This window comes from Pseudonaja textilis, chromosome 4 (assembly GCF_049901715.1).
Source record: "Pseudonaja textilis isolate UNSWEBS1 chromosome 4, rPseTex1.2, whole genome shotgun sequence".
NCBI lineage: Eukaryota > Metazoa > Chordata > Lepidosauria > Squamata > Elapidae > Pseudonaja > Pseudonaja textilis.
In genome coordinates, this window is record NC_141993.1 from 93,359,639 (window position 1) to 93,384,610 (window position 24,972).

Below are 24,972 nucleotides of genomic sequence, written 5' to 3' on the forward strand. Positions count from 1 at the left end.
GTCAGGGGGGGCTGCAGCTGCTCACCTCTCCAGGTCACTGAAGGCGGCTCCTTGGGGGAGCTGGAGCTCCTTGTGGGCCAGGCCGATGACGCGGAAGCCCTGAGCCGTGAAAGCGTCTCAGCTCAGCCTGGAAGATGTTCGGAACTGGGGGGTGGGGGAGGCTGCGGTCAGTGGGGGAAGAGGGTCGCCCAACGTGCTGGGACCCCTTCCCTGCTTTCAAATGGGATCAGCAACCCTGGGCGAGGCAGAGCAGCCGCACCATCCACAGCCACGCCTGGACTCTCTGCCCCGGATCAGCCAGTCAATCTTCCTCCATCCCCACTGACCAGGCAGGAATCGGGGCCCGGATGTTCGGCCCATCAGTCTTGGATTTTCAACCTTCACGGAGTCTCAAACTGGGCCTGGACCTGGTCCAGCCCTCCTTTCTCAGATCCTGGGCAAGTGGCCCCACCGGCGCTGGAGGAAGGCAACCCCCGAGGGAGTGGACTCTCCCGGCTACCGTGGGGTCCAGTCAGCAACTATGGGAAAGCTGCCGGTGGAGCAATGGACCCTCCGTGGGGCATCCGAAAAGCTCAGGAAGGTCACACTTGCCCCGAATAAGCCACTGAACGGGGGAGGGGGTTGATGGATTACCCAATCCCCCCTCCCCATCTTTAATTGGACCACTGTGTTTGGCTATTTTATTTTATTTAGGCCTTTATCTTTGTACGGGTTTGTGTTTTGTGACTGTAAGCCACCCAGAGTAAGATGGGCAGCCCAAAAAAATTATAAATAAATAAAGTAAATTAAAAAAACCACTTTCCCATTTGCCCAAGGAAGCAACTCAGACAGCTGCACAAGAGCCTCCAGAAGAAGGCAGAACATGATCTCGTGCAACAAAGGCCTGTAGGGGAGCATGCATAAGCGCACCAACGTGCCTACCGTCCCTGTCCTATGGTTTCTTTTCTGATTCTTTTCTGTATCCATGTATTCATAACTATGGTTTTACTTACACCTATTATCTTGTAAGTAATTGATAAACCAAATAAAATAAATCAAATAAATAAATAAAAAACATGCCGTTAAGGGCAGGGGGGCGTTAGGGAGATGAGGACTCCCTTCTTGCGACCACTTCCGCTGGTCTGAATGGCCTCCCAGGAACACAGAGGGGGAAGGTTGGGGTCTGCCCCCCCCGACCCAACCCCCTGGCTTCTCTCTCTCTCTCGTGACTTCACCCCCAGCCGCAGGGCTCCCAGGCACACCCTCCTCCCTCCTGGCGGCTGAGGTCGAGAGACGGGGCCCAGCGGGGGCTGCAGTTTGGGGTGAAGGGGAACTGCTGAAGCCTGGTGGTCCAGGGGTTCGAATGCAGCACTGCAGGCTGACTCTGTTCACAGGCAGGAGTTCGATCCTGAGGAAGCTCCGGGTTGACTCAGTCTTCCGTCCTTCTGAGGTCGGTAAAATGAGGACCCAGATTATTTGGGGGGGAAGGCTGACTCTGTAAAAACACTTAGAGAGGCTGTTTAAGCACTATTAAGTAATATATAAGTGCTGTTGCTGGTCCTTCTTTCTTTCTTTCCTTCCTGACTCTGTAAACCACTTAGAGAGGGCTGGAAAGTGGCATATAAGTCTAAGGGCTACTGCTATGGCTAACCGCACCCCCAAGGCTGCCGCACACACACACACACACACACACACACACACACGCACACTGTCCACTCCAAAACTCCACCCCCAAACGTGGCCTGCAGGAGTGCTAAGATGATCCCCGTGGGTCTGCCGAGAGGAACCCGTTCCTTGACTAGCAGGTGGGTGGGGGGATCCCGCCCCCCCCCCCGACCTGAGGCTGCTGGTTCTTCTTCGCTTACCCGTCGCCTCTTCACAAAAGCCGGCCACCGTCTCGGGGGCTCCCTTCATGCAGAGCTCCAAGCCGCTCTTCCCAAGTTCCTGGGTGATGACCGACATTCTCAGCAAGGAGGAGGAAAAGGGGAACTGGTGCAGGACGAGGATCCCTTCCACGGGGGCCTGGGCAGCGGGGAGAAGGCAGGCGCAGGAATCACCCCCGGGAACAGAAGCGGGGAGGGGTCCAGTCCTTCTCCAAAGCCCCAGAAGGCAGGAGGAGGAGGAGGAGGAGGAGAACAGAACGCATCAGAGGAGGGGAGCAGAACTAAGGAGAAACCGTTGCCGACGGGGAGCACAATCCACCCGGGGAACAGACATTGTGGCCGCTCCGTCACTGGAGGCTTTTAAGAAGAGCCATTTGCCTGGAATGGTGTAGGGTCTCTTGGTTGAGGCTGGACTAGAAGACCTCCAGGGTCCCTTCCAACGTTAATGTTACATAAGTCATCACCCAGGCAACGCTCTTACAAAAGAACATGTCTCAGATTTGACTCTTCCTAGTTCTCTTGAACTGAGGGCTTGCAAGATCCTGTTCCTGCAACTTATGCGCCGTAAAAGTCGTGTTCCATAAGCATCCGTGACTCCCGTTCCCGTGAAGAGGGACACCAGGACAGGCCTGTAGAGTTGTAATTGCAGGAATGTTCCTATCTCGGATGGCAAACCTCCGATAAAAGAAGGTTTCCAAGCAAATACAACTCGGGTAAACAAAGTCACTCATCTAAAGGAGGATTAGAGAGAGGAAGTCAACATATGTTAGGCTTTAACTAGAGATAATTAATTGTGTTGATTACTATTATGCTAAACAGTAACGAAAGTTCAGCAGTAACTGAAGTTAACCAGTGATGGAGGATAATTAAAAATGTGTATAAATGCAAGACTAGACTCCAATAAAGTCCATCATGATTCAGTTGTTCATGATCAAACACCTCGACTGCCTCGTCATTACAACACAGGCCGAGGCTTCACTTCCACCGGCTGCCCATCCGTTTCCCAGGGTGGGATGATAAGCAGAACAAAGGCTTGTTTGAGGCGAAGAAAGGAGCCAACTGCCCTTACGGCTATGGTTTCATCAAGCGTCTATTGTAAACAGAGTAACTGAGTTGGAAGGGGCCTTGGAGGTCTTCTAGTCCAACCCCCTGCACAAGCCTCTCCTGAAAAGAAGGCTGGACTTCCACAGCTGGGTGTGAGCGAAGCTCAGGACCTGACGGGGCCCTCGTGGAAGAGGGGGGGCATTCGGGTTAAGTCCAGTTCCAAAGTGGCTCTGGTCTGGAGGAAGGAAGAAGCAGGGGGTGGCCCTCCTGGGAGAGCCATGAAGGAATAGGTTCCCCTGCTCCAGCAGGGGGGTTGGGCTAGATGACCTCCAAGGACCCTCCCAACTCTCTTATTCTAGGGATACTCCTTTCTCCTGGGCCTCCCTGGGGTGTTGGTGCCTCCTCCAACAGCCGCTGACTTGCTCTGGCTGGAGAGTCCGGGGCCAGAGGAGCCCCAGGAGTTTCAGAAGGGGGCACAGGGGGCACCTGGGACTGGGGGGGGGCACTGCCAGCCTCGTTGCTCATGGCCCCCGTAGGATAATTTGGGGCTGCAGTCACTAATACAGTCAGTCCTTGACTTACGTCCACAATTGGCCCCCAAAATCTCTGTGGCTGTGCAAAGCCGTTGCTGGGTGACTTTTGCCCTCATTTTACGCCCTCTCTTGCAACAGTTCTTAAGTGAATCTGGCAGCCGTTAAGTGAATCCAGCTTCCCCCATGGTCTGCTTACTGGAAGGTGGCAAGAGACGATGACCTGACCCTGGGACAAGGCAACAGGCACAAGCACAGGGCAGCTGCCGAGCGCTCAGAGTTTGGTCACGTGCCCACAAAGATGCTGCAGCGATCATAAGAGTGAAACCCAGTAACTTTTGACAGTGTCATCGTCCCCGTGGACGTCCATTGGAGGAAGGGCCGCTGCCCTGTATGCGGCTGCTCCGCTCTCCCCCACCCGGCCTTCGGCAGGAGAAGACAGAACTATTATGGGCTGGGGGATCCGATGCGGGGGGTGGGGGGCTCTGCCCCCTCTGAGTCCCGTCCCTTGGCTGCCAGCACGGGAGGGCCCAGGGGGCTCCGCTGCCAGCCTGCCTCCCGGTTCCCTTCTAACCCCCGATGACCTGAGCAGAGACCCTCCCCAACGGGGGGGGGAGGGGGGGCTGCTCCCAACTGCTGGCTTCCATCCGTAGAAGGAATCAATCGGAGGGCCGCCATTGCTCCTCCGACGCTCAGGCCTTTTTCTTCCCTGGCTGTACTGGGTGGAAATCCATTCTGGCTGGTTTGTTGCGAGCTTAGATTTTCTTTCCTGGCCAGATAATTCCCTCCACCCCTCCCTGGTTTTCCACCAGTCAATCAATCAATCAGAACAGAGCTGGAAGGCCCCTGGGAGGTCTTCTAGTCCAACCTCCTCCTCCAGCAGGAGCCCCGCGGCCATTTTCATTTGCCTGCCTCACTTTCTGGGGGGACAAGGGGGGTTGGGGGTGCTGAGAACTGGCTTACCGGGGAGGCGCCGGGGCCCGGTTTCACCAGGAGGCAGGACTCCGGGAGGCTGGCGCTGCTCTTGTCCGGCCGGTGCTCTTCCATCTCCTGGTGGGAGAAAAAGATCCAGGAGCCTTAGAAGGAGCCCTGGGGGCTGCCTGCCAGGGGGGCGCCTGCCTCTGGGGTGGGCCGGAAGCGCGAATTCGGCTCTGCTTCCGGAAAGGGTCCAGTTAGGACTGAAGACTAAGGCTTCGGCCTGGGGACGGGGGGACGGGGGCTGCCATTGGGTTAGGAGGCGGCGTGTTACCAGTGGTGACTTCGATTATGCCCCAACCTCAAATCGCCCCAAGGGTCCCTTTCCAGAAGGCAGCTGGACTTTCCTTGTTTGTTTGTTTTTTTTAATTTGAAAGCACTTTGCTTCTCATCCAAGAAGCTTCTTCAGTTCTTCAGAGAGGGGGGAGGAGAGGGGGAAAGAAAGGGAGAGGCAAGGAAACAAACGGCCCCAGAAGGAAGCCGGCAGAGACCAAACCAGCCCTTCACTCAAACTAGCGCATTGCAAGCCAGCAGAGAAGCACCTCCTGGGGTTCATCCAGGGGCCCCTTAGACTCGGGCGTGGCCCAGGGCCGAGCACGTCAACGTCAGCCCTGAAGGGCGGCCTTTCTCTTGAATTTGGCAGGCTGCCCTCTTCCTTAGCCCGGGGCATGAAATGCAGAAGGCAGGCAGCCCACTCTGTGCCAGCCAGAAACACAGCGAGCAAAGCCTCCACCTGCTTCTGATGTCGGAGGGGTCCGGAATCCCCCCAAACAACCCAGAGCGACTTCCGTTGGGTTTGGAATTCACCTTGAACGGAGGAGCTTTCTGGAGAAAGCCGGAACGTGGGACCACGTTGGTTCCCAGAAGGTCCCTGAGAACTTACAGATCCAGAGGGCTGAGAAACACTCAGGCACCGGAGCCAGGAGCTGGGCCACCCTGGCAGCCCCCCACCCCCCTCCGTTCTCTATCCCACCCCCGGCGAGAATAAAAGGGTTTGTGCCAAGAGAAGAGAATATTGAACTGGGGGTTCCTGGGTGCCTGCGAGGTTGACAGCCTGCCTTCCAGACATTTCATGACCTGACTAGGTAACATCATCAGTGCTAGAAGTTAGGAGGAGGAGGAGGAGGAGGAGGAGGGGGAGGAGGAGGTTTTCTTCCAATGCAAACCTTTATTGTCAGTGCACAACCTATGTAGCATGAGATTGGCTGGGCTTCCCTTAGTTGAGCCTCCCAGACATTTCATGACCCAACTAGGCAACATCATCAGTGCTGGAAGGGCGGCGGGATTGGCTCTCGGAGTGTGGTGGTTTCCCTGCAGAGGGGTATTATCCAACTGGGGAGCATCCTCAGGGCCGCGGGTCTCCCCGGCTGCCTTTCCCATCCTCAGAGCTGAGCTGGAGTGCAGGGCCTGCCCTTGGCTGTCAAGGGATGGGTCCACGGGATGCCCCAGAGGAATTGGGCCAGCCAAGAAACCCCCCTGGGGGGGGGAAAGGTTTGGGGACTCCCTCCCTCCCTTCCTGGGAAGCCTCTTCCCGTCCCATATCCGCTTTTCCCACTCTGCAGGGAGCCTGCAAAGGGGAGATTGGCTGCCTTGCCAACCTCTCTGTGCCACCCCGAAACATGCCGATGGGTGGCACCAGCAGGAATGCCACTGGAGGGGCTCCCAGCAGCCGCTGGGGCAGAAGGGAGGATGCTGGAGGAGGAGGAGGGGGGGCAGCTTCTACCCCTCCCCAAAACTCCCCCACACATACACACAAGGGGCAGGAGAACGGCCGGCCTGTCCGAAGCCGCCGGAGGGGAGGGAGGCTCACCCAGTTTGTGCCCTGGAACATCTTCAGGTCCAGTGGGTCCCCCTGGACCTTCCCGTCCAGCAGCAAAAGCGAATGGCACGTCGCCATGGCTCTGCAGAAGGGGCCCCAGGGCAAGGGGGCCCCCGAGAAGCTGTGCACGCTCTGGAAGCTGAGGGGCAGGTGGGGGTGAGTGGGGGCTCCTTTGGAGGGCAGTTTCCTGGCGGACTCCCTGGGCAGAGGTGAGCCCGGCCACCACCCACCCTCTCCTCTCGGGCAGCCGGCAGGGGGAGGCCAGCCTGCATCGCCTGGCAGGAGCAAGGAAGGGAGCGGCACAGGGGGCAGCGGCGGCCGACGTTGCCAGTTCCCAGCTCCCAGGGACCCCCAGCAGCCTCCCCCTCATCAGCCTCCTTCCCTCCGGGGTCAGATGCCCCCCCCCCGCACTCCTTACCTCTGGCTTTGGCAGGGAAGGGCGCCCCAGAGGTCCAGCCCGTCCTCGGTCAGGGTGCCTGTCTGGGTTCAAGAGAGGGCCAGGATTAGACCCCAGTAAGGGTCGGCTGCAGGCCCAGCTGCCCCTCTATTGGGTTTGGCTCTAATATTTTATTTTATTTCTTTGGAAGGTAAAATATTAGAAAGGACAAGAACAGAAAAACAGAAAGGACAAAGGACAAAGTTAGAAACACAACAAGGAGAAGAAGAAATTGTAAAGAAAAATGTGCCCGTGAATAAAGCCAACATTAAACATACGCCTGTCCCCGGTTGAACGTTGAGGAATATTTCCACTTGTGAGTGGAAACACAGGACCGGGGAGGTGGGGGGGCTTTTCTCACAGGGGGAGCAGCTCTGAAGAAAAGAGAATCCTGCAGGGTGGAAGGGAAAGGCGGAGCTGGAAGGGGCCTCGGAGGTCATCTGGTCCAACCCCCCGCTCAAGCAGGAGACCCTAGACTGTTTCAGGCCAATGGCCGTCCAGTCTCTTCTTGTAGACCTCCACGGAGGGAGCACCCCCCCCCGGAGAGAAGCTGTTCCACTGGTTAATTCATCTGGATGACGGAACAACAGAGCTGGAAGGGGCCTCGGAGGTCTTCTAGTCCAGCCCCCTGGTCCCAGGCAGGAGACCCTACATACCCCTCCAGACAAAAGGTTGTCCCGTCTCTTCTCAGAAATCTACAGTGATGGACCACCCACCACTTCTGGGGACCCCTCTCGGTTATTTGCCGAGGTCAGCCGTCCGGAGGACGTCGGTCGGGCCAAGAGCCAGCCAGCTTCCCACAGGGGAGCTTCCCGTGCCCTGCACCACCCCGGCCCCCCGGCCCACCTTGTCGAAGCAGACCAGGTTGATCTGGCCGCAGAGGTTGATCCTCTGGGGGCTGATGCAGAAGATCCTCTTCCTGGCCAGCCTCCGCTGGGCGTAGACGATGCTGGTGGTCAGGGCCGCCGGGATGACGGGGGGCACGGGCACCGTCAGCAGCAGTAGCGCCATGGCCACTGTGTCCGAGGCCGGTTGCTGGGGAAGGACACCAGGTGGGTGGGGCGGGCAGAGCCAGCCAGGGGGCCCCTCCAGGGGCCACAGCTCTCCCCTCCCCAGGAAGGCGGCCCTCCTCGGGGGGAGGGGATGATGGGCAGTGCCAAGGGGCGGGGGTGGGGGTTCTGCTCCTGGGACCCACCTTCTGCATCACGTACACACAGACGGCGTAGATCATCCCCAGGACGCCAACCCCAGCCAGCCCCAGGATGAAGTGGAAGGCCTGCTGGTAGAGCCGGAAGTTCAGGGGCTTCGGGTACAGGATGGACCTCACCAGGTCCCCCTTGGCGGTGTTGAAGCCTGCAGGGAAAGAGGCAGCCCCCCCAGGGGAGGGACAGAGCGGCAGAGTTGGAAGGGACCTTGGAGGTCTTCTAGTCCAACCGGCTCCTCAGGCAGGAGACCCTGAACCACCCCAGACAAACGGTGGCACAATCTCTTCTTGAAAGCCTCCAGTGACGGAGCACCCCCAGCTTCTGGTGGCAGGCTGTTCCACGGGCTCATGGTCCTCGCTGTCGGGAAATTCCACCCTAATTCTAAGTTGCTTCTCTCTTTGATGAGTTTCCATCCGTTGCTTCTTCTCCTGCCTTCGGGTGTTTTGGGCCTGACGTTGGAAGACTGCTGTTCTCCTCCAGTCCTTCTTTTCATCAGACTGGACCTGCCCAATTCCGGCCCCTGGAATTCTTCTTACGCTTTGGAGCCTCCAGGCCCCTAAAATCCTCCTGGTTGCTCTTCTCTGCCCTCTTTCCAGAGTCTCAACCTCTTTTTTACATCGTGGCAGCCCAAACTGGATGCAAATATCCCAGGTGTGGTCTACCCACCTGGAATTAAGGAGAAACTCCCTGGCAGTGGGAACAATTCACCAGTGGAACCGCTTGCCACCAGAAGTTCCAGCACTGGAGGCTTTCAAGAAGAAATTGGAGAACCACTTCTGGAAAGGGGGCTGGGGGGGTGGGGGGCGTTGGAGGCAGGGTGGGCGGCCAAAGTCTGGAAATGATTGGCCAACAGGTTGGAGGGGTCAGGTACAGACTGGATGGTTAAAAAAATATCAGGTGCCCCATATCCAACTTGCTCCTTAACTGAAAAGTGTTAAGAGTTCTGGATTTGTAGGGATCGGACTTCATCGAGAAACTAAGCGTCAGAGTCACGATTTTGCTTCCTGTCTACCTGAGAACTCCAAGGCCGGATCTGCAATCGGGAATGCTGAGGGTGTAAAAGGCCATAACTCTCCTTGTGCTGGTTCTGAAGTCCAGGAATCTCTCACTCGGCTTCACTATGGCAACTTGACAAGCTGTGGACTTCAACTCCCAGAATTTCCAGAAGCCCCCAGGTCATAAAGTTGCCATAACTGCCCAGGAGGGCCCTACTGACACGCTCAGGGTTGAGCGTGGAGTTTCCCTCCATCTGGTGGGGGGACGGCTGCTTCTCCCCGTCCCCACATATGCCCACAGGCGGCTACCAGGGCCCACCACCACCACCACCTGTGCCCTGTCCAAGGAACGCGGCCAAGCAGCTGGTTCTGCACTCACCTGTTTGCAGCACAACCGCCCGGACCGGCCCTGGCCCTGCCCGCCTGGTCTGGATCACCTCCGTGCCACAGAAGAGGACGTGTCTCCGATGATCGCCCCTCCCGTACGCCTTCCAGGGCAGGGTGTTGTCCGAGTGAGGCAGGGGGGTCTTGGAGACGGGAACGCTCTCACCTAAAGGCCACGGGAAAGCCACACCCTTCAGGGCCCCTCCCCAATAGGGACCCCAGGGGGCGTGGAAAGGTACCAGCAGCTGCCCCAAGGAAGCTACCAAGCTGAAGTCTGATCCAGGCGAAGGGGGCCGGAGAGAAGCCCCTCCCTCCGTGCCAGTGTGGAAAGAGACGTGAAACAGGACTGCCTGCTCTGCCCACCAGAGCCGCAGGTTGGGGGGAGAGGGCAGGCCGTCCTGGCTCTGGTTGCCCCTCTTCGCAGGTGGGTCTCCGAGCAAATGCACCAAGACACAGTCCTTGTGGGTCTAATCACACTCGGCCAATAAAGAATCCATCCATCCATCCATCCATCCCTCCATCCCAACAGGAAGCTTAGAAGCTCCAAGGAAGGATGTCCCCGGGCCGAAGGAGCTTGCAAAGGGGAGTGGCAGCGGGACATGGGGGGGACGTTCTCACGGTGGATTAGCTGCGGCTGCCCAGTGGGCCCTGGGTGCAAGCCCTTCCCATCCCGAGACCTCCAGCCCGCACAGCGTGGGCCTATGCGTCTGACTCGCCCGGTGTCCGTCCCACGAGAGTCAACATCTGTGGAGACTCCCCGTCCTCCAGGCCACGGTCGCCCCAAAGGTGCTTCAGGCAACTGGGCTTCCTTGGGTAATTCTTTGAAGACGTTTCACTTCTCATCCAAGAAGCTTCTTCAGTTCTGAGCTAGTCCTAGAACCAAAGAAGCTGCTTCCTGGGTGAGAAGCGAAATGTTTTCAAGAAAGAAACTAAGAAAGCCCAGCTGCCTTTGGAGAGAGGACCTCTGGGGGTCCTGCCAGGCTCCCTCCTCCGCCCACCAGACCCACAGGCTGTGCGGGGAGCAGAGCCCCCCCAGACGCACGGCCGGCTTGTACCTGTGAGCAGCCCCTCGTTGACCACGCAGCTCCCCTCCAGCAGGATGGCGTCGCAGGGCAGGGAGAACCGCTGGCCTTCCAGGAGGAGGAGGTCCCCGGGGACCAAGTGACGGGACTCCACGGTGGAACTGCCTGGCCAGGGGGAGAAAGAGAGGGGGGGATGCAGCCCTGGACCGAAAGCCTCGCTCCCCTCGGGGTCTTCCAGCAGGAGAGGCGGGGGCTCCGGTTGGGGAAGGAAACGGCTGGGGGGTCTTTCTTGGCCACCTGGAAGGAGGCGCTCTGCCTGCATGGAAGGCTCTTGAGGGGGGGCAGGGAGTCACCGGGGGAGCCCCCCCCCCAGGACCAGCAGTCATCACAAAGGGCTGGGCAGGGATAGGGCGGGGGGGGGTCATCACACCCACCTTCTCCTTTTGTCCAGACGGTCACCTGCACCTGGTTGTGCTCCTTCACCAGGTTGTGCAGCTTGATGGATTGCTGGGGGGGAGGGGCAAGGAGGGGAGAAGGTCAAAGGGCTGGCTGCCTCTTTCTTCCCTGACCCCCCCACCCCCACCCCCTGGGGCAAGAGAAGGCTGGTTCCAGGCCCTGGAGGGGTTGGCCAAATTTCATCCGTCTCTCTGCCCCTCCAGCCCCCCAGCAAGGCAGCCACGGAAGGGGGCAGACTCCCCCTCTCATCCCCAGCCAAACTCGGGGCAGGGGGAGGACACTGGCTCTCAGGGGCTCCTGGGCCTGTCCCAGAGGCCCTGGGGGGCACAGGGGGTGGGTCTCTCAGCTATCCACACCAGGAACAGCCCCCTCCCCAGAGCAAGTTGGGGCAAGTGAGCTAAGGCAAGAATGCAAAATGCCCCCCCCCCAAAAAAACAGCCCCAGGTGGAAGAAGAGGCTGCTAGGCCCTTGTGGGGAAAGCAGAAAGGGGGAGACCCCCAAGGGGAGAAGGCAGCGTTGCAGCCCCTGAGCAGGTCACTCCGCCTCTGAGGAAAGCCCCAGGGGAGGGACTGACCGGCCCCTCCCTCTCCCCGGCCTCCCTCACAGGGTCGTTGCCCGTCTTGCCTGGAGGCTCCGGAGGAAGGGAAGCCGTTGATTGGACAAGCAAAATGAACGGGGTGGGGGGGCAGAGGGGAACTCACCTGCCGGAGGTCGTAGACGGTGAGGCCGATGGAGATGACGGAGAGGAGGACGATGGCCGAGGAATACTCGACGTAGCCTTGGGTGTACCAGAGGGTCAGGGTGAAGGCTTGGAAGACGTAGAAGGGGTTCAGGATCTGCCGGCAGAGGACACGGGTGGGGTGCCAGGGCAGCGGTGGGGCACCCTCAAAGCACCCACGGAGCCTCCGCCTTGCAGCAACCGCCCGCTGGGAGAGCAGCCGCAGCAGCAGCAGCCAGGAGGTTGGGGGGCCTCCTCAAGTCACCCATGGCCTCCCCAGGGCACCGGTGGCTCTGCACACCAGGTCTGACTTGCACCCGGAGCAGCAGCCAGCCAGCCCTGCGCCAACCCCCCAATGCCCCTAGCCATCTCCACCTCCGGCCTCCCTGCCAGGAGGGAGCTTCTAGGAAGCCCCCGGCGGCTGCTGCCCAGGGCCCCCGGCTGAGATGGCTCTGTTCCTGGGGACCCAGAGCTGCCCTTTGGCACCCCAAGCAGCAGGCCCCGCCCTCCCTCTCCAGCTCCGGGGGGAGAGCCGGGGTTTGGGGGAAGAAGACCTGGTGCTCCCTGCCTCCCAGAGAGAAGGAGAAGCCCCTTCGGTTGCCCCCCTCTGCCCCTCCCCCTCTTCGTCTCTGCCTGAGACCTCCCAGAAAAAAGGGGTCAGGCTTTGTGCCCAAGACCCCCCAGGCTCCTTAGCAGGGTCCCCCCAAGGCTGGTCACCTCTTTGAAGAGCAGCTTCCAGACGGGGCGGATTTCGATCTCGATGGCATTGGGGCCACAGATGGCGCTCCTGCAAGGCGGGAGGGGGAGCCGCCTCAGGCCCTGCAGCAGCAGAGACACACACACACATACACACACACCCCAGCCAGCCCAGATGCGGAGAAGAAGGGCTCACCCCTCGGAGGCAGGAACACCCCCCCCCTTCCCCAAGGACCAAACCCAGATCGGGGGGAGGGTGTTTCCTCCTGCCTCCTCTCTGGACCGACAAGCTCCTTTGCGGCACTCGGCCGCTTGGAAAAACGATCCCCCACCCGCATCTGTTCATGGTTGCTTTCACTGAACAAGGGAGGGAGGGAGGAAAAGATGAAGGAAGGACGGAAAAGAAGAAGGAAAGAAGAAAGGAAAGAAATGAAGGAAGAAATAAAAGAGAGAGAGGGGGAGGAAGGAAGGAAGGAAGGAAGGAAGGAAGGAAGGAAGGAAGGAAGGAAGGAAGGAAGGAAGGAAGGAAAGAAATGAAGGAAGAAATAAAAGGGAGAGGGGAGGAAGGAAGGAAGGAAGGAAAGAAAGAAATGAAGGAAGAAATAAAGAGAGAGGGGGAGGAGGAAGGAAGGAAGGAAGGAAGGAAGGAAGAAAGAAAGAAAGAAAGAAAGAAAGAAAGAAAGAAAGAAAGAAAGAAAGAAAGAAAGAAAGAAAGAAAGAAAGAAAGAAAGAAAGAAAGAAAGAAAGAAAGAAAGAAAGAGAAATAAGAAAGAAAGACAGAAAGAAAGAAAGAGAAATAAGAAAGAAAGAAAGAAAGAAAGAGAGAGAAAGAAAGAAAGAAAGAAAGAGAAAGAAAGAAAGAGAAAAGAAAGAAAGAAAGAAAGACAGAAAGAAAGAAAAGAAAGAAAGAAAGAAAGAAAGAGAGAGAAAGAAAGAAAGAAAGAAAGAAAGAAAGAAAGAAAGAAAGAAAGAAAGAAAGAAAGAAAGAAAGAAAGAAAGAAAGAAAAGCAAATGGGCCTCCGCCCAGGCTATCTGTCTGCCTGAGAACGGGATGCTTGGCCAGACGCAAGAAAACCCCGCCTGAAGTGCCCCACTGACAGCCTCCAACCAGGGACAACCTCCAGGGGAACCTCGTTTCGGGCCGCGAGGCTGCCTGGGGCCCCCTTCTGGCGGATGGCATTCTCCGCTGGGGTCCTGCAGCCGCTCCAACCTCCCACCCACCCCTGACTGAAGCAGAAGCAAAGGAGGAGGGGGGGCTGATTGTGGGGAGGGGCCCTACCTGAGGGCCTTGTCCCTCCTCTCCAGCCCTTCTCCAAATCGGTGGTGTATCTGGTAGCAGGTGTTGCCGTCCTCCAGCGACCTGGAAAAGGAGCCAGAGGGAGCCGTGAGGGCGCTGGGCATGGGGGGGGGCCCTCCGGCTGCTCCTCCTCCTGAGAAGCGGGAAACTCACCCAACGCGAGCAAAGTGTTTCTCAGCAAAATCCCAGAGGTAGCGCAGTTTTTGGACCTGGATATACCTCCCCTACAAGAGCAACACATCACAGAAACATTAGTGGGGGGTCCCGTCCGGCCTCCCCTCATCTCCCTCTGCCAGGCCTGGGGGGGGGGCTCGTCCGTGTCCTTCAGGGAGACCAGACCCCCCCCTCACCCTCCCCAGGCTGAGCTCCTGCTGCCCTTTCCTCTGCCCTGCAGGGCGCCAGGAAATGCCAGGGGGCCCAGAGGTGACTTCTGGAAGACCCACACACACACACACACACCAGGCAATGCGGGGTAGCCCAGGTTCTTCCTGGATGAGGCCACCGCCGTGACCCTGGCTGGGCCCTCGGCTGGGGGGGCACCTGGAGGCCTTAAACCGGGAAGGCAATGCAGGCCAAGTTGGGGAGGGAGGCTGTAAGTGTTTCCACAGGCCCAGGTGGCTCCCTTGGGCCTCTCTCCAGGCTCAGGTTGTGCCACCTGGGACGTGCTCAGCAGGAGGGAGAGCAGGAGGCTCCTGGTAGTGTCCCCCCCAGCAGCCCCACCCCTCCCCCTGCTCCCAGCTGGGCCCAGGGCTCACTTTCATGTCCTGCCTTTTGGTGGCCCTCCGGACGATCGAGTGCGTTTCTCTGCTGAAGCTCAGCCCCGACTTTTCGGTGCCCAGGAGAGCCTGGAAGTCGAGGGAGACCACCTGCTTCCGGGTGAACCTCTTCCTCTCGTCCTGGGAAAGGAGGGAGGGGGGGAGGGAGGCACTGGGTGGACCTGGAGATCCGGCCAAGGACTTTGCCGTTAGAGCAGGGCTGGTTTAATCCCTCCAGCAGGAGACGGAGACCCAGAGCCGCTGGCTTACTTATTACGTTTATTTGCCACCCTCTCATCACAGGGGATCCTGGACAACTTACAACATTAAAATTATGCCAGTGAATTTTCCTAGGGAAGTGAAAGGAGGAGGAGGAGGAGGAGGAGGGTGGAGGAAGGGCTCCAGTATCCAGCATTAGATCAGAATAAGGAAGAAGCCACCAATCAACCGTGAACGCTGTGGGGGACTCAAATCCTTGGATTTCTACAAGTCCAATGCAGAACGATCTCGCGACCCAACGAATGAACGTTTTGCCAAACAAACAAAGCAGTCGTGAATGGCGGAAGCCGTTGTGCCTTCCCTCTGAAGACGGTGGAGCACTCCGGGGGATACGAAGCCTAAGGAAGGGCGGCACCGAAGCAGCAGCGGCAGCCGCTCCCTCGGCTGGGACTTCCACAGACGACCACGAAGGGAATCGGGTCGCTTCAGAAGAAGGAGAGGCACCTACCGTGCTCCTGAGCAGCACCACGTCGGCCTCTTCCAAGCTGCAGGGCCGGCAGTTGGCCCAGACGTCCCACTCGGGCTTCCAGTGGAAGAGAAGCAGGAGGCCTCCGCAGGACAGGACGTAGGCAGCCAGGCACAGGGCCCTCCGGAAGCCCCCGGTCTTGTAGCCAAAGACCTCCTGGGAAGAAAGACTTTGCCGTGAAGGGAGCCCTTCCCCCTCAGTCCGCGCCAAGGCTCAACCCTCCCGGAAACCCGTCCTGTGGCGATTCTCAAAGCAGCCACCAAGCAGCAGGAGAGACGGCGGGACCTGGGGGTGGAGGGAAAGGGGGAATCGGCCTAGAATCCCTACGTAGCCACAAGCAAGTGAAGTCCAACCTCCCTTGAATTCCAGGGACTCCTATCTGTCTCTCACCAGCAGTGACCATAAATTTAGAATAGAATAGAATAGAATATAGAATAGAATAGAAAATAGAATAGAATAGAATAGAATAGAATAGAATAGAATAGAATAGAATAGAATAGAATAGAATAGAATAGAATAGAATAGAATAGAAAATAGAATAGAAATAGGAATAGATTCCTGTGCAAAGCTTTTAGCAATAATCAAATTTAATTGGGCCTCCATGTGTGGACCTGGTTGTTTGTGCTTGACACAACTACCTGTATAATCAACAAATCGATTTCCCAACAACATAAAATATGTCTGCGAGGCCACTGAGTCTTGCATACTGCGTGGATTTGGGATTTGATTCTGAAACAGGAAACTTTACGGACACTCTGCAAAAATGGGGAGAATTTTCATGTAGAAATCACAGAATTCACTTAAAACCGGCCATTGGACTGGATTCGTACAATACACGTCAGCACCAAACCTAATCTTAACCAGGGTTAAGATTAATCCAGCATTGCATGAGGAAGCCAGAGGGGGCCACGGTCCGAGAATGTGACTCCAACTCTGCTATTTTGTTATTCTATTGGATGCACCTGTTTCCTAATTTTGTCATCTTCAGGTGCAAGATTGTTGGACGGGTTGTCCTCAGAAACCAAATTCTTTCCCTTGGGGTGAGAAAATTACCCGGTGTCCTACTTTCCATCTCTATTGTTCTGCCATTATGTCTACCCAAGGTCAAGGCTGGGATTACCACAGCTCCCCCCTCCACTGGCACAATCCGGGCTAGTGGCCCCTGGCTTGTTCCCAGGGCCCCCTGAAATCTCTGCATCACCAGCGGTTCAAGGTGGACAATATGAAGCTCTTCTGGCCTTTGCGGGTGTCCAGTACATGACCCTGGAGCCGCCTCTTTCCTGCCTGAGCCGAATCCCAGGTGAAACTGCTCCGATTGGCATCTGGGGTGCGCTGGCCACGGTATTGGCTAACAACGATTGCCAAGGACAAGCTGAGATTCCTTTGGGTGACTGTTATTAGCCAACCGACCGTGAGTCTGAACTCAGATAGCACTCAGCAGCTTAATTCACTCCGGGAACCTGGGAGAGGAAGAGGAGACCAAGCTAGCAATGGATACGGCCACCCAACCGGCTCGGCCAGGTGAGTGAAACCGCAAACTTCAGGTTAGGCTTTTATGGGGCTTAATCAATCGATCGGTCTTTCATTACGGTCGCAGACCAGAATTAGAGGTTTAGCGCTTTGTGCAAATCCTGCCTGGTTGGTTAGTTTTGGATTTCTGCATCCCGGAAAGTTATCAGCACAGCAACTCCCAAATGTGCTTTTTCAAAAGGCAGCTAGACTTTGTTTTTCCTTGAAGATATTTCGCTTCTCATCCAAGAAGCTTCTTCAGTTCAGCTTCTTCAGAATAGCAATAGCCCTTAAATGCTGCTCCACACGGCTGGCCAGTCCTCTCTGGGCAGTTTACAGAGTCAGCCTTTTGCCCCCAACCATCTGGGTCCTCGTTTTATCGACCTCAGAAAGAGGAAAGGCTGAGTCAACCTTGGGTCGGGGTGAGATTCGAACTGCAGGCAGTCAACAGAATTCACCTGCAATACTGCAATGTAACCACTGCGCCACCGTGGCTCTCAGGTGGCTTTCGCTGCATATTTGAGGTGGGTTTGTGGGGTAGGGGCCGCCTCCAGAAGGAAAACCCCCAGGAAAGTCCAGTTTTCTTTGGGAGGGGAAAGTACCTTTGGGACAACCCTGATCTTGGAGGATGGACAATCTCCACAGACATGAGGACAAATTGGCACCAGGTCAAGGAAGGGCACAGGGCCACCGATGGGTAATCGGGAGGGAGAAACGCAGGATGCCCTGGAGCCCCGGATGGGTGGAGAGGGTTCCTCTGCCAGCCCCAGAGGCTCCAAGGAACCCAAACTCCCCACTTCAGCATCTCAGGGGAGCCAGGAAGAGGGGGAGGAGGAGGCTCCCTAAACCAGGGGACTGTGGACGAGATCAGGGCTCCCACTTAAGAGCACATGGTCCTCCATGAAGCTAAGAGGCGGGATGGGCTTTGAGCCCAACTTTTATGGTGGCAGGAAAGGCAGGACCCGAGAGCCTCCGGCCACAAGACTTTCCCCACCAGGCCACAACCGGATCTCAATCAAGCCAGTTGAGAAGCAGAGGGAAGCTTGATGACCCCTGACCCGTTGGGTCCTCATTTCCTTACCGAAACGGATCGACGGGATGGCCACGGGCAGCGGAAGCAGGAAAGGGAAGTTTCCCCGTGGAGTTTCCTTGGGGGAAGTTGGCAGATGGAAAGTCCATGGGGAAACTGGCGGGGAGGGGGGGACAGACAAGTTGCTCTAGTAACGTCTGTGCACTTTCATTTGCACACTCCTGAGCAGCCTCACTCACGCACTCAATCAGACTAGAGCTGGAAGGGGCCTCGGAGGTCTTCTAGTCCAGCCCCATGCTCAAGCAGGAGGCCCTGTCCCGTCCCAGAGCAGAGGCTGCTCGGCCTCTTCTTCAAGGCCTCCGGGGTTGATGAAGCGCCCACAACTTCTGAAGGCAAAGCCGTTCCACTGATGAAAATATCCTTTTTCTTTTTGATATTGAATTTAATCCGTTTATATTGATGGAGAGCAACTTCTTCCTCTCCACCATTTATCTACGTCTGCTTAGATTTTTGCCTAGTGATGATTCGATTCTCTTCTTGTTGTTGTTGTGGGATTTGCTCTTCTCTCCCAGGTTGTGGTTTATCACTTCCTGAAATTGGAGAAAGTCGCTCCTGTTGGGTTCTGTGACGATATCAGTCCTCCTGTGGTCTCCTTTTAGGTTCTTCTTTAGTGGATTGACCATCCGTATCCGTGAGCCATTGATAAAAGTCTTGGGCCTGTTCTATCGATTCTGTTTTGATTTTCCTCTCTTTCCACGTAATTAACATCCCTTCCGGGATTAGCCATTTAAATTGGATTCCTTTTTTATTTAAATCATTAGCTAGAAATTTATAATCTTGTCTTATCGTCCTCACTTTCTTTGGAATTTGTTTTAAAATCGTAATTTCTCTGCCTTTATACGATATCGTTTCCTCCCTAGACATTTTCAAAATTAAATCTCTCAGACATCTCCTAGAGAAGCGGATGTGGATTTCTCTTGGGCAGCTGTTGCGTCTGGCATAGCTCGTGCTAATCCGTTCCACTGATGAAGGCTCCTCCCTGTCAGGAGATCCCTCCTAAATTCCCGGCTGCTTCTCTCCTTGATCAGTTTCCACCCGTTGCTTCTTTTCCTGCCTTCTGATACTTTGGGGAACAGGGGGACCCCCTCCTCCTCTCTGGGGCAGCCCCTCAAACACTGGAAGGTGCTATCACGTCACCCCCGGCCCTTCTTTTCATCAAACTAGGCACACGCGGTTCCTGCAACCCTCCTTCTTCTTCTTCTTCTTGGTATCCTTTAGTCTCCAGGCCCTTCGTCGCCCTAGTTGCCCTCCTCCGTCCTTTTTCCCTCCCTGGCCCCCATCCTCACACTCCCTGGGCAGCCCCCTCATGAGCCTCCTGTGACCCTCACCTCCTTCTTCAGGGACCCCCTCACCCCACCTCGTACTCTCGCCCTGCCTCTTGCACGCCCTTCCCAGCGCTCATTGGGGCTCGTGGGCCTCCTTGCTCTCCGTCCCTTCAACCCAGCAGCAGCCGCTCCCTCACCTGGGGGCTTCGGGGCTTTGCGACTCCTGCCAGTTTCCACGCGGATTTTGCTGGTGGGAAGCTGTCAGCGAGCGTGGAAGTGGCAGCCCATGGCCAGAGCTGACTGGGGTAGGGCAGGGACACAGCGGCACTGAAGAGCCACAACCTTCCCCAAATTTCAGTCCCAAGGAAATAAGAAGCCCCGAATTTTGGGCACCTTCTGAAAATTAGCCCACTGGAAGGACTTTGGTTCAGAAGTGGCCGCCCTGTCCGGCGCCATTTTGCTTGGCTGAAGACGACAGGCGGACAAGCGAGAGTTTTAGCAGCAAGTGGCTCACAAGACAGGAGGGCCAGGGGCTCTTTCCAGAAAGCGGACAGAAACCGCAGGGAAGGGGAATATTTGAGAGTCGCGGTGGGAGGGATGGCAGCGAGGCAGAGGAGGAGGAAGGAAAGGTTTCTTTTAAGGGAGCGGAATCTTTTACAAACAGGATTGTAGGCTGTCAAACATTTCTGGGGAAAAGCATATTTAAGAACAGCTTCAATCAACTGAAGAAGGCAAAGAAACCACGTCAGCCCTGGCTAAACTAAGAAGAGCCAATAGACGCCAGCCTAGAGATTCTAGCCCTTGGTGACTTACAGACGATCAGAGTTGGAAGGGACCTGGGAGATCATCTAGTCCAATCCCCCCCCCCCCCAAACAGGAGACCCCACACCATTTCTGACAGATGGGAGTCCAGTCTCTTCTTGAAAGCCTCCAGGGATGAAGCTCCCACAACTTCTGAAGGCAACTTCTGTTCCATTAATTAATTGTTCTCACTGTCAGAAAGTTTCTCCTTATTTCCAGGTTGAATCTCTCCTTGTCCAGTTTCCATCCATTATTCCTGGTCTGGCCTTCAGGTGCTTTGGAGAATAGCTGGACCCCCTTCCTCCTCCTCTCTGGGGCAGCCCCTTCTCAAATATTGGCACTGTGCCTGTGCTGCAGACCCAGGATGCACAAAGGGCCACAGGAAAGCAGCTCCTAAAACATGTGCTGACTGGGGGATTCTGGGGGCTGAAGTCCGCCTGTCTTCAAGGGGCCACAGTTGGTGACCCCGGTTCTGAAGGAAGCCAAGATCGGCTTCTCCCACCTGTATTTCTGGGGCGGCCCACATCCTCCCCTCCCAGGCAGGGGGCTGCGTTCTGAGTGAGGCTTGGAGGAGCAAAAGCAGCCAAGACCTCCAAGCTGGCAAAGCCCCTGAACCAGTGGTGGGATTCAAATGGTTTGGTGGGCGTGGCTTCCCTCAAACTGGGGAGGGAAAAGAAAATACGGGATAGAATGGAACTGAATAGAGAATAAATAAAATAGAATAGAGAATAGAATAGAAAATGGAATTGAAAATAAGGAATAGAATGGAATAGAACAGAGAATAGAATAGAGAATAGAATAGAATCTGGAAAAGGGACCTTGGAGGTCTTCTAGTCCAACCCCCGTCTATACCATTTCAGACACGTGGCTGTCCAGCCTCTTCTTAAGAGCCTCCAGTGTTGGAGCAACCAGGATTTCCTGGATCGTGGCTGCCTCTGGGCTGTGATCCCGGTGGGCAGAATACAGACAGTCCTCGACTTACAACCGTTCATTTAGCAACAGCTCTGAAGAAAGGGACTTATGACCGGTTTTCACACTTACGACTGCAGCAGCCCCCCTGTGATCCTGTGATCAAAATTCAGACCCTCGACAACTGGCTCCTAGTTAGGACGGTGGCCGTGTCCCGGGGTCACATGATCCCCTTTTGCGGCCTTCCAACAAGCAATGGGGAAGCCAGATTCACTTAATGACCATGGCAAGAAAGACTGTAAACTGGCTTCCTGTCCATCCCCCTTGCCGACCCCCGTTTCTTCTCCCTTCCCTCCCGGGGGGACCGGGCGGGTTCAAGGCCTCCACCCAAGGGGGCCAGCGCAGCCTTGCGATGGGCTTGGGAGGCTAGGCGCTCGGGACCCGTCCAGTCGCATTCCAGCCGGGGCAGGACCTCCAGAGGAAGGGCAGCGGCCGGCCTGTCATTAAGGGCCACGGAGCTCGGGGCCAAAAGGGAAATTGCAGGGGACCCTCCAGGCAAAGCGAAATGGGAAAACTTTCCACTGGGCTCTTGGCCTGGCAGCCTCCCCAGCCGCCCTCACCACAACGGACAGGAAGGTTTCCCCTGAAGGCCTCCTGCTCACCGAGGCCCTGCTGCTACGCTTTGCACTCTCCCTATGCTCAGGAGCTCCGTTCTAAGGCGTGTGACAAGAGTCAGACCGCTTCCTTTCTGCCCTGGGACATCATGCAAAAGTGGAGTTCTTCCGCAACAACAAGAGACGAGTTTTTGTGCAACACAGATCAAAATCCTCAGGGTGGGGGCTGGGGGGAGGGGAGAGCTGGTGAGCAGCCCCCGGTTGAAGGAGGAGGGGCAGAGATCACCTGGGCTGCAGAGAGAAGCGAGCCAGTCCTTCCCAGAGGGCACGGAATTGCGGGAACTGCCAAAGGCTTACTCGAGGAGTAAAGGTAGGGTGCAAATCCTGACAGACACACTGTCCTGATGCCAGATGGGCTTATTCAGCAAAGGAGATTTTATCCGTTTTTAAATACAAAGCGCAACAGAGAACCAACAACTTGATTCACACGACCCAATTCCTGTAGCCGTAGAGCCTGGCCAATCCAAACCACCCGACGCAAACGCTGTTCTAAGCTTAGCAAGACGGCCCGAAAAGAAAAATAGAAAAATGTGGGATAGAAACAGCATCACCACCAGGCGGACTCGCAACTGGCTGGCAAACTGAGCTCATCGACTCTTCCACATCTTCATCAATGACTCAGAGGAGGGAATAGAAGGGGAACGCATCAGGTTTGCGGGTGACGCTAAGCTGGCAGGGAAAAATTGTTGGTTGGCGCTTCCTTGTTGAGACTGTTCCTTAGTGCTTAAATTGTGTGTCTGGGTTGGCAACTCCCAGATTAGCAGGAATTAACATCTGGCAAACAATCAAGCGATAAACATAATGACCTAATCCAGGAATTACCAACTCAAACAACCCAGGAACCAGCCAGGAGCCTCCCACCGATTCTGACGGGGCAAATGACTGAAGCAACAGGTCGTCCTCAACCTATGACCACAACTGGGATCGGAATTTCCATTGCTAAGCACAGCAGTCGTTAGGTGAGTCACACCGGATTTTGCAACCTTTTTTTTGCCATGCTTGTTAAGCCACCCCCTGCTGGTGTGAAGTGTACCCCAAGGTCGTTAAGTGAATCCAGCTTCCCCTGGATAGACTTGGCTTGACAGAAGCTGCCCAGGAAGGTTTGCAAAGGGTGCAGGACGCAGGGAGCCCCGAAGCGGCAGCCGTTGCAAAGAGACACCAACTGCCAAGCGCCCACCTCGTGATCGCGTGACCCCCGGGTCAGGGGTGGGGGGAACTGGGCTGGGGGTCTTTTTTTCCAGGGCCTCTGAAGGGTTACGAAGCAAATGAGAAGCTCCCTGTAAACCCCTCTTCTGTCTAGCATTGATGATGTTATCTGGTTGGGTCATGAAACGTCTGCAAGAAAACCATCCAGCTCAGAGAGCACCAAGGACCCCCAAGTCCTCTTCCTCTTCCTCTCTGCAAATCTCACTCCCTTCTAGCCCTGATGATGCTACCTAGAAGGGTCAGAAAACGTCTGCAAGAGAACAGTCCTGTCCAGGGAAGCCCCCCTCTCGTTCATCCCTGAGCTGCTGAGGTTTTCTTCCCCCGCTCCAATCGACCTGCCGGGGCCTTCGTACGCAGAGGCCCCAGAATGAGCCTCTTTTCCATCCAAATGATGCCCTCCCTGTCACCAACCTAGAAGGGGCAGGACTTGTGCGGTGGGAAGTCACCTCCAGCTGCAGCAAAGCCACCATCCCCCCATGGACTCAGGCGTGGACCACCCCAAGGGCAGAATCTCCCCCCCAAAAGTTGCTTCCGGCAGCTGCAAGGGGGCAGGAAGGGGTTTTCAAGAACCCCAAAGAGCCTTGGTGTAGCTGATCGGCAGCAAATGGGGATTTTTTGAGGGGGGGGCGATTTTTGAAGGATTTGCCCCAACGCTGAGCAGCCTGAAGCAGTGAAATGAAGGGAAGAGGCCCAGAGGATGGGAGTTGCTTGGGTGGAAAGGAGGCCAGGCCTGGATGATGCCAACTTCTCCCCCCCCATCCCCATCGCCACCCCCACCCCCCCCTGACAAAGAGACCTGCCAGCCTTCCTGCTGTGGGGTGGGAGGGGTGCCCACGCGTCCCTTAACAAAGGCCCCTGACCTTGAGCTGCTATTCTCAAGGGGATCCAGTGGGCTGTGGGGGGGGGGGGCAGCGTCAGGCTAGCAGAAGCCAGGGGGGCAGCCTTGGGGGGGACCCTCCCTGCCCTTACCATCTCATCGTCCTCTCCCTCGTTGAGCAGGGCACGTTGGGAGTCCATGGGAGGCTTCGTCCCCATCAAAGCTGGCCTTCCTTCCTGCCTCAGGTGGAGGAAAGCCGGCGGCCACTTCAGGTGCCAAAACTTGATCTCCGGACAGGATCACCTCCTCGCACCAAATGTGGCTCCCGGAGTTGTGGAATGCACGCTTTCTATTTTTGCAATCACCTGAGCTGAGAAAACCTGTTCCGATCAGCCGGCCTCCAGATGTTATATAAGCCCTTAAGTGTTTGTGGGGGTGTGGGGGTGAGTGTGTGAGTGTGTGCGTGAGGGCAGGCGCAGACCAGAGTCACATGCGGGAATGGGTCTACCAAGTTTCAACAAGTGGATGCCTTTGCCAATCCGCCATTCGGGGCTCCACATGTCCTGGGAAAACTTTGCAGAACAGCAGCTATGACCTCAAATGGACACCTAACATCAAGAACGTCATCAAAAAAGCACAACCAAGAAGGTTCTTTCTGCACCAACTCAGAAAGCTCAAACTGCCCAAAAGGAGCTGCTGATCCAGTTCTGCAGAGGCAGGATGGAGTCTGTCTTCTGCGCCTCTAGAACTGTCTGGTTTGGCTCTGCAACCCAACAGGACAGACACAGACTTCAGAGGATAATTAGGACTGCAGAAGAAGCAATTACTACCCACCTGCCTTCAATTGAGGACCTGCATCCTGCACCCTGAGTCCAAAAGAGGGCTGTGAAAATATCTACGCATCCCTCACATCCCGGACATAAACTGTTTCAACTCCTTCCCTCAAAACGACGCTATAGAGCCCTGCACACCAGAACAACTAGACACAAGAGTTTTTTTCCCCAATGCCATCAAACAAATAATTCCCTCAACGCTGTCCAAATATTGACTAAGTCTGCACTACTATTACTATTAATCTTCTCACCACTCCGTATCACCCATCCCCTCCCACTTGTGATTGTAGGACTGTAACTTTGTTGATTGTATCCGTATGATTTATATTGACTGTTTCCTAGTATGATTTGATTGTTTGATTTAATTGTACCCTATGACTATCATTAAGTGTTGTACATTATGATGGATTCTTAATGAATGTACCTTTTCTTTATGTATACTGAGAGTATTTACACCAAGACAAATTCCTTGTGTGTCCAATCACACTTGGCCAATAAAGTATTCTATTCTATTCTATTCTATTCTATTCTATTCTATTCTATTCTATTCTAAAGCTATTCTATTCTAAAGCTATTCTATTCTATTCTATATTCCAATATCCTATTTGACTGTTTCCTAGTATGATTCGATGGCTTATTGTACCCTCTGACTATCATTAAGTGTTGTACCTGATGATTCTTGACTTTTGACGAATGTACCTTTTCTTTTATGTACACTGAGAGTATTTACACCAAGACAAATTCCTTGTGTGTCCAATCACACTTGGCCAATAAAGTATTCTATTCTATTCTATTCTATTCTATTCTATTCTATTCTATTCTATTCTATTCTAAAGCTATTCTATTCTAAAGCTATTCTATTCTATTCTATATTCCAATATCCTATTTGACTGTTTCCTAGTATGATTCGATGGCTTATTGTACCCTCT

The 24,972-nt window shown here is 55.5% G+C and overlaps 1 protein-coding gene across 1 annotated transcript in view; it reads right to left on the reverse strand.

Moving 5' to 3' along the window:
• LOC113450939 (putative cation-transporting ATPase 13A5) overlaps window positions 1-23,494 on the reverse strand; it is a 31,059-nt gene extending 7,565 nt beyond the window's left edge. Inside the window, 18 exon segments of the mRNA XM_087933800.1 lie at window positions 26-111; window positions 113-144; window positions 1,845-2,001; window positions 4,400-4,486; window positions 6,222-6,369; window positions 6,649-6,710; window positions 7,513-7,701; window positions 7,862-8,019; window positions 9,246-9,416; window positions 10,306-10,437; window positions 10,707-10,779; window positions 11,430-11,564; window positions 12,164-12,233; window positions 13,422-13,502; window positions 13,593-13,663; window positions 14,195-14,335; window positions 14,922-15,095; window positions 23,363-23,494. Of these exon segments, the coding sequence (XP_087789926.1) occupies window positions 26-111; window positions 113-144; window positions 1,845-2,001; window positions 4,400-4,486; window positions 6,222-6,369; window positions 6,649-6,710; window positions 7,513-7,701; window positions 7,862-8,019; window positions 9,246-9,416; window positions 10,306-10,437; window positions 10,707-10,779; window positions 11,430-11,564; window positions 12,164-12,233; window positions 13,422-13,502; window positions 13,593-13,663; window positions 14,195-14,335; window positions 14,922-15,095; window positions 23,363-23,428 (2,033 nt within the window). The 5' untranslated portion in view covers window positions 23,429-23,494.
• Between the last annotated feature and the right edge of the window lie 1,478 nt (window positions 23,495-24,972).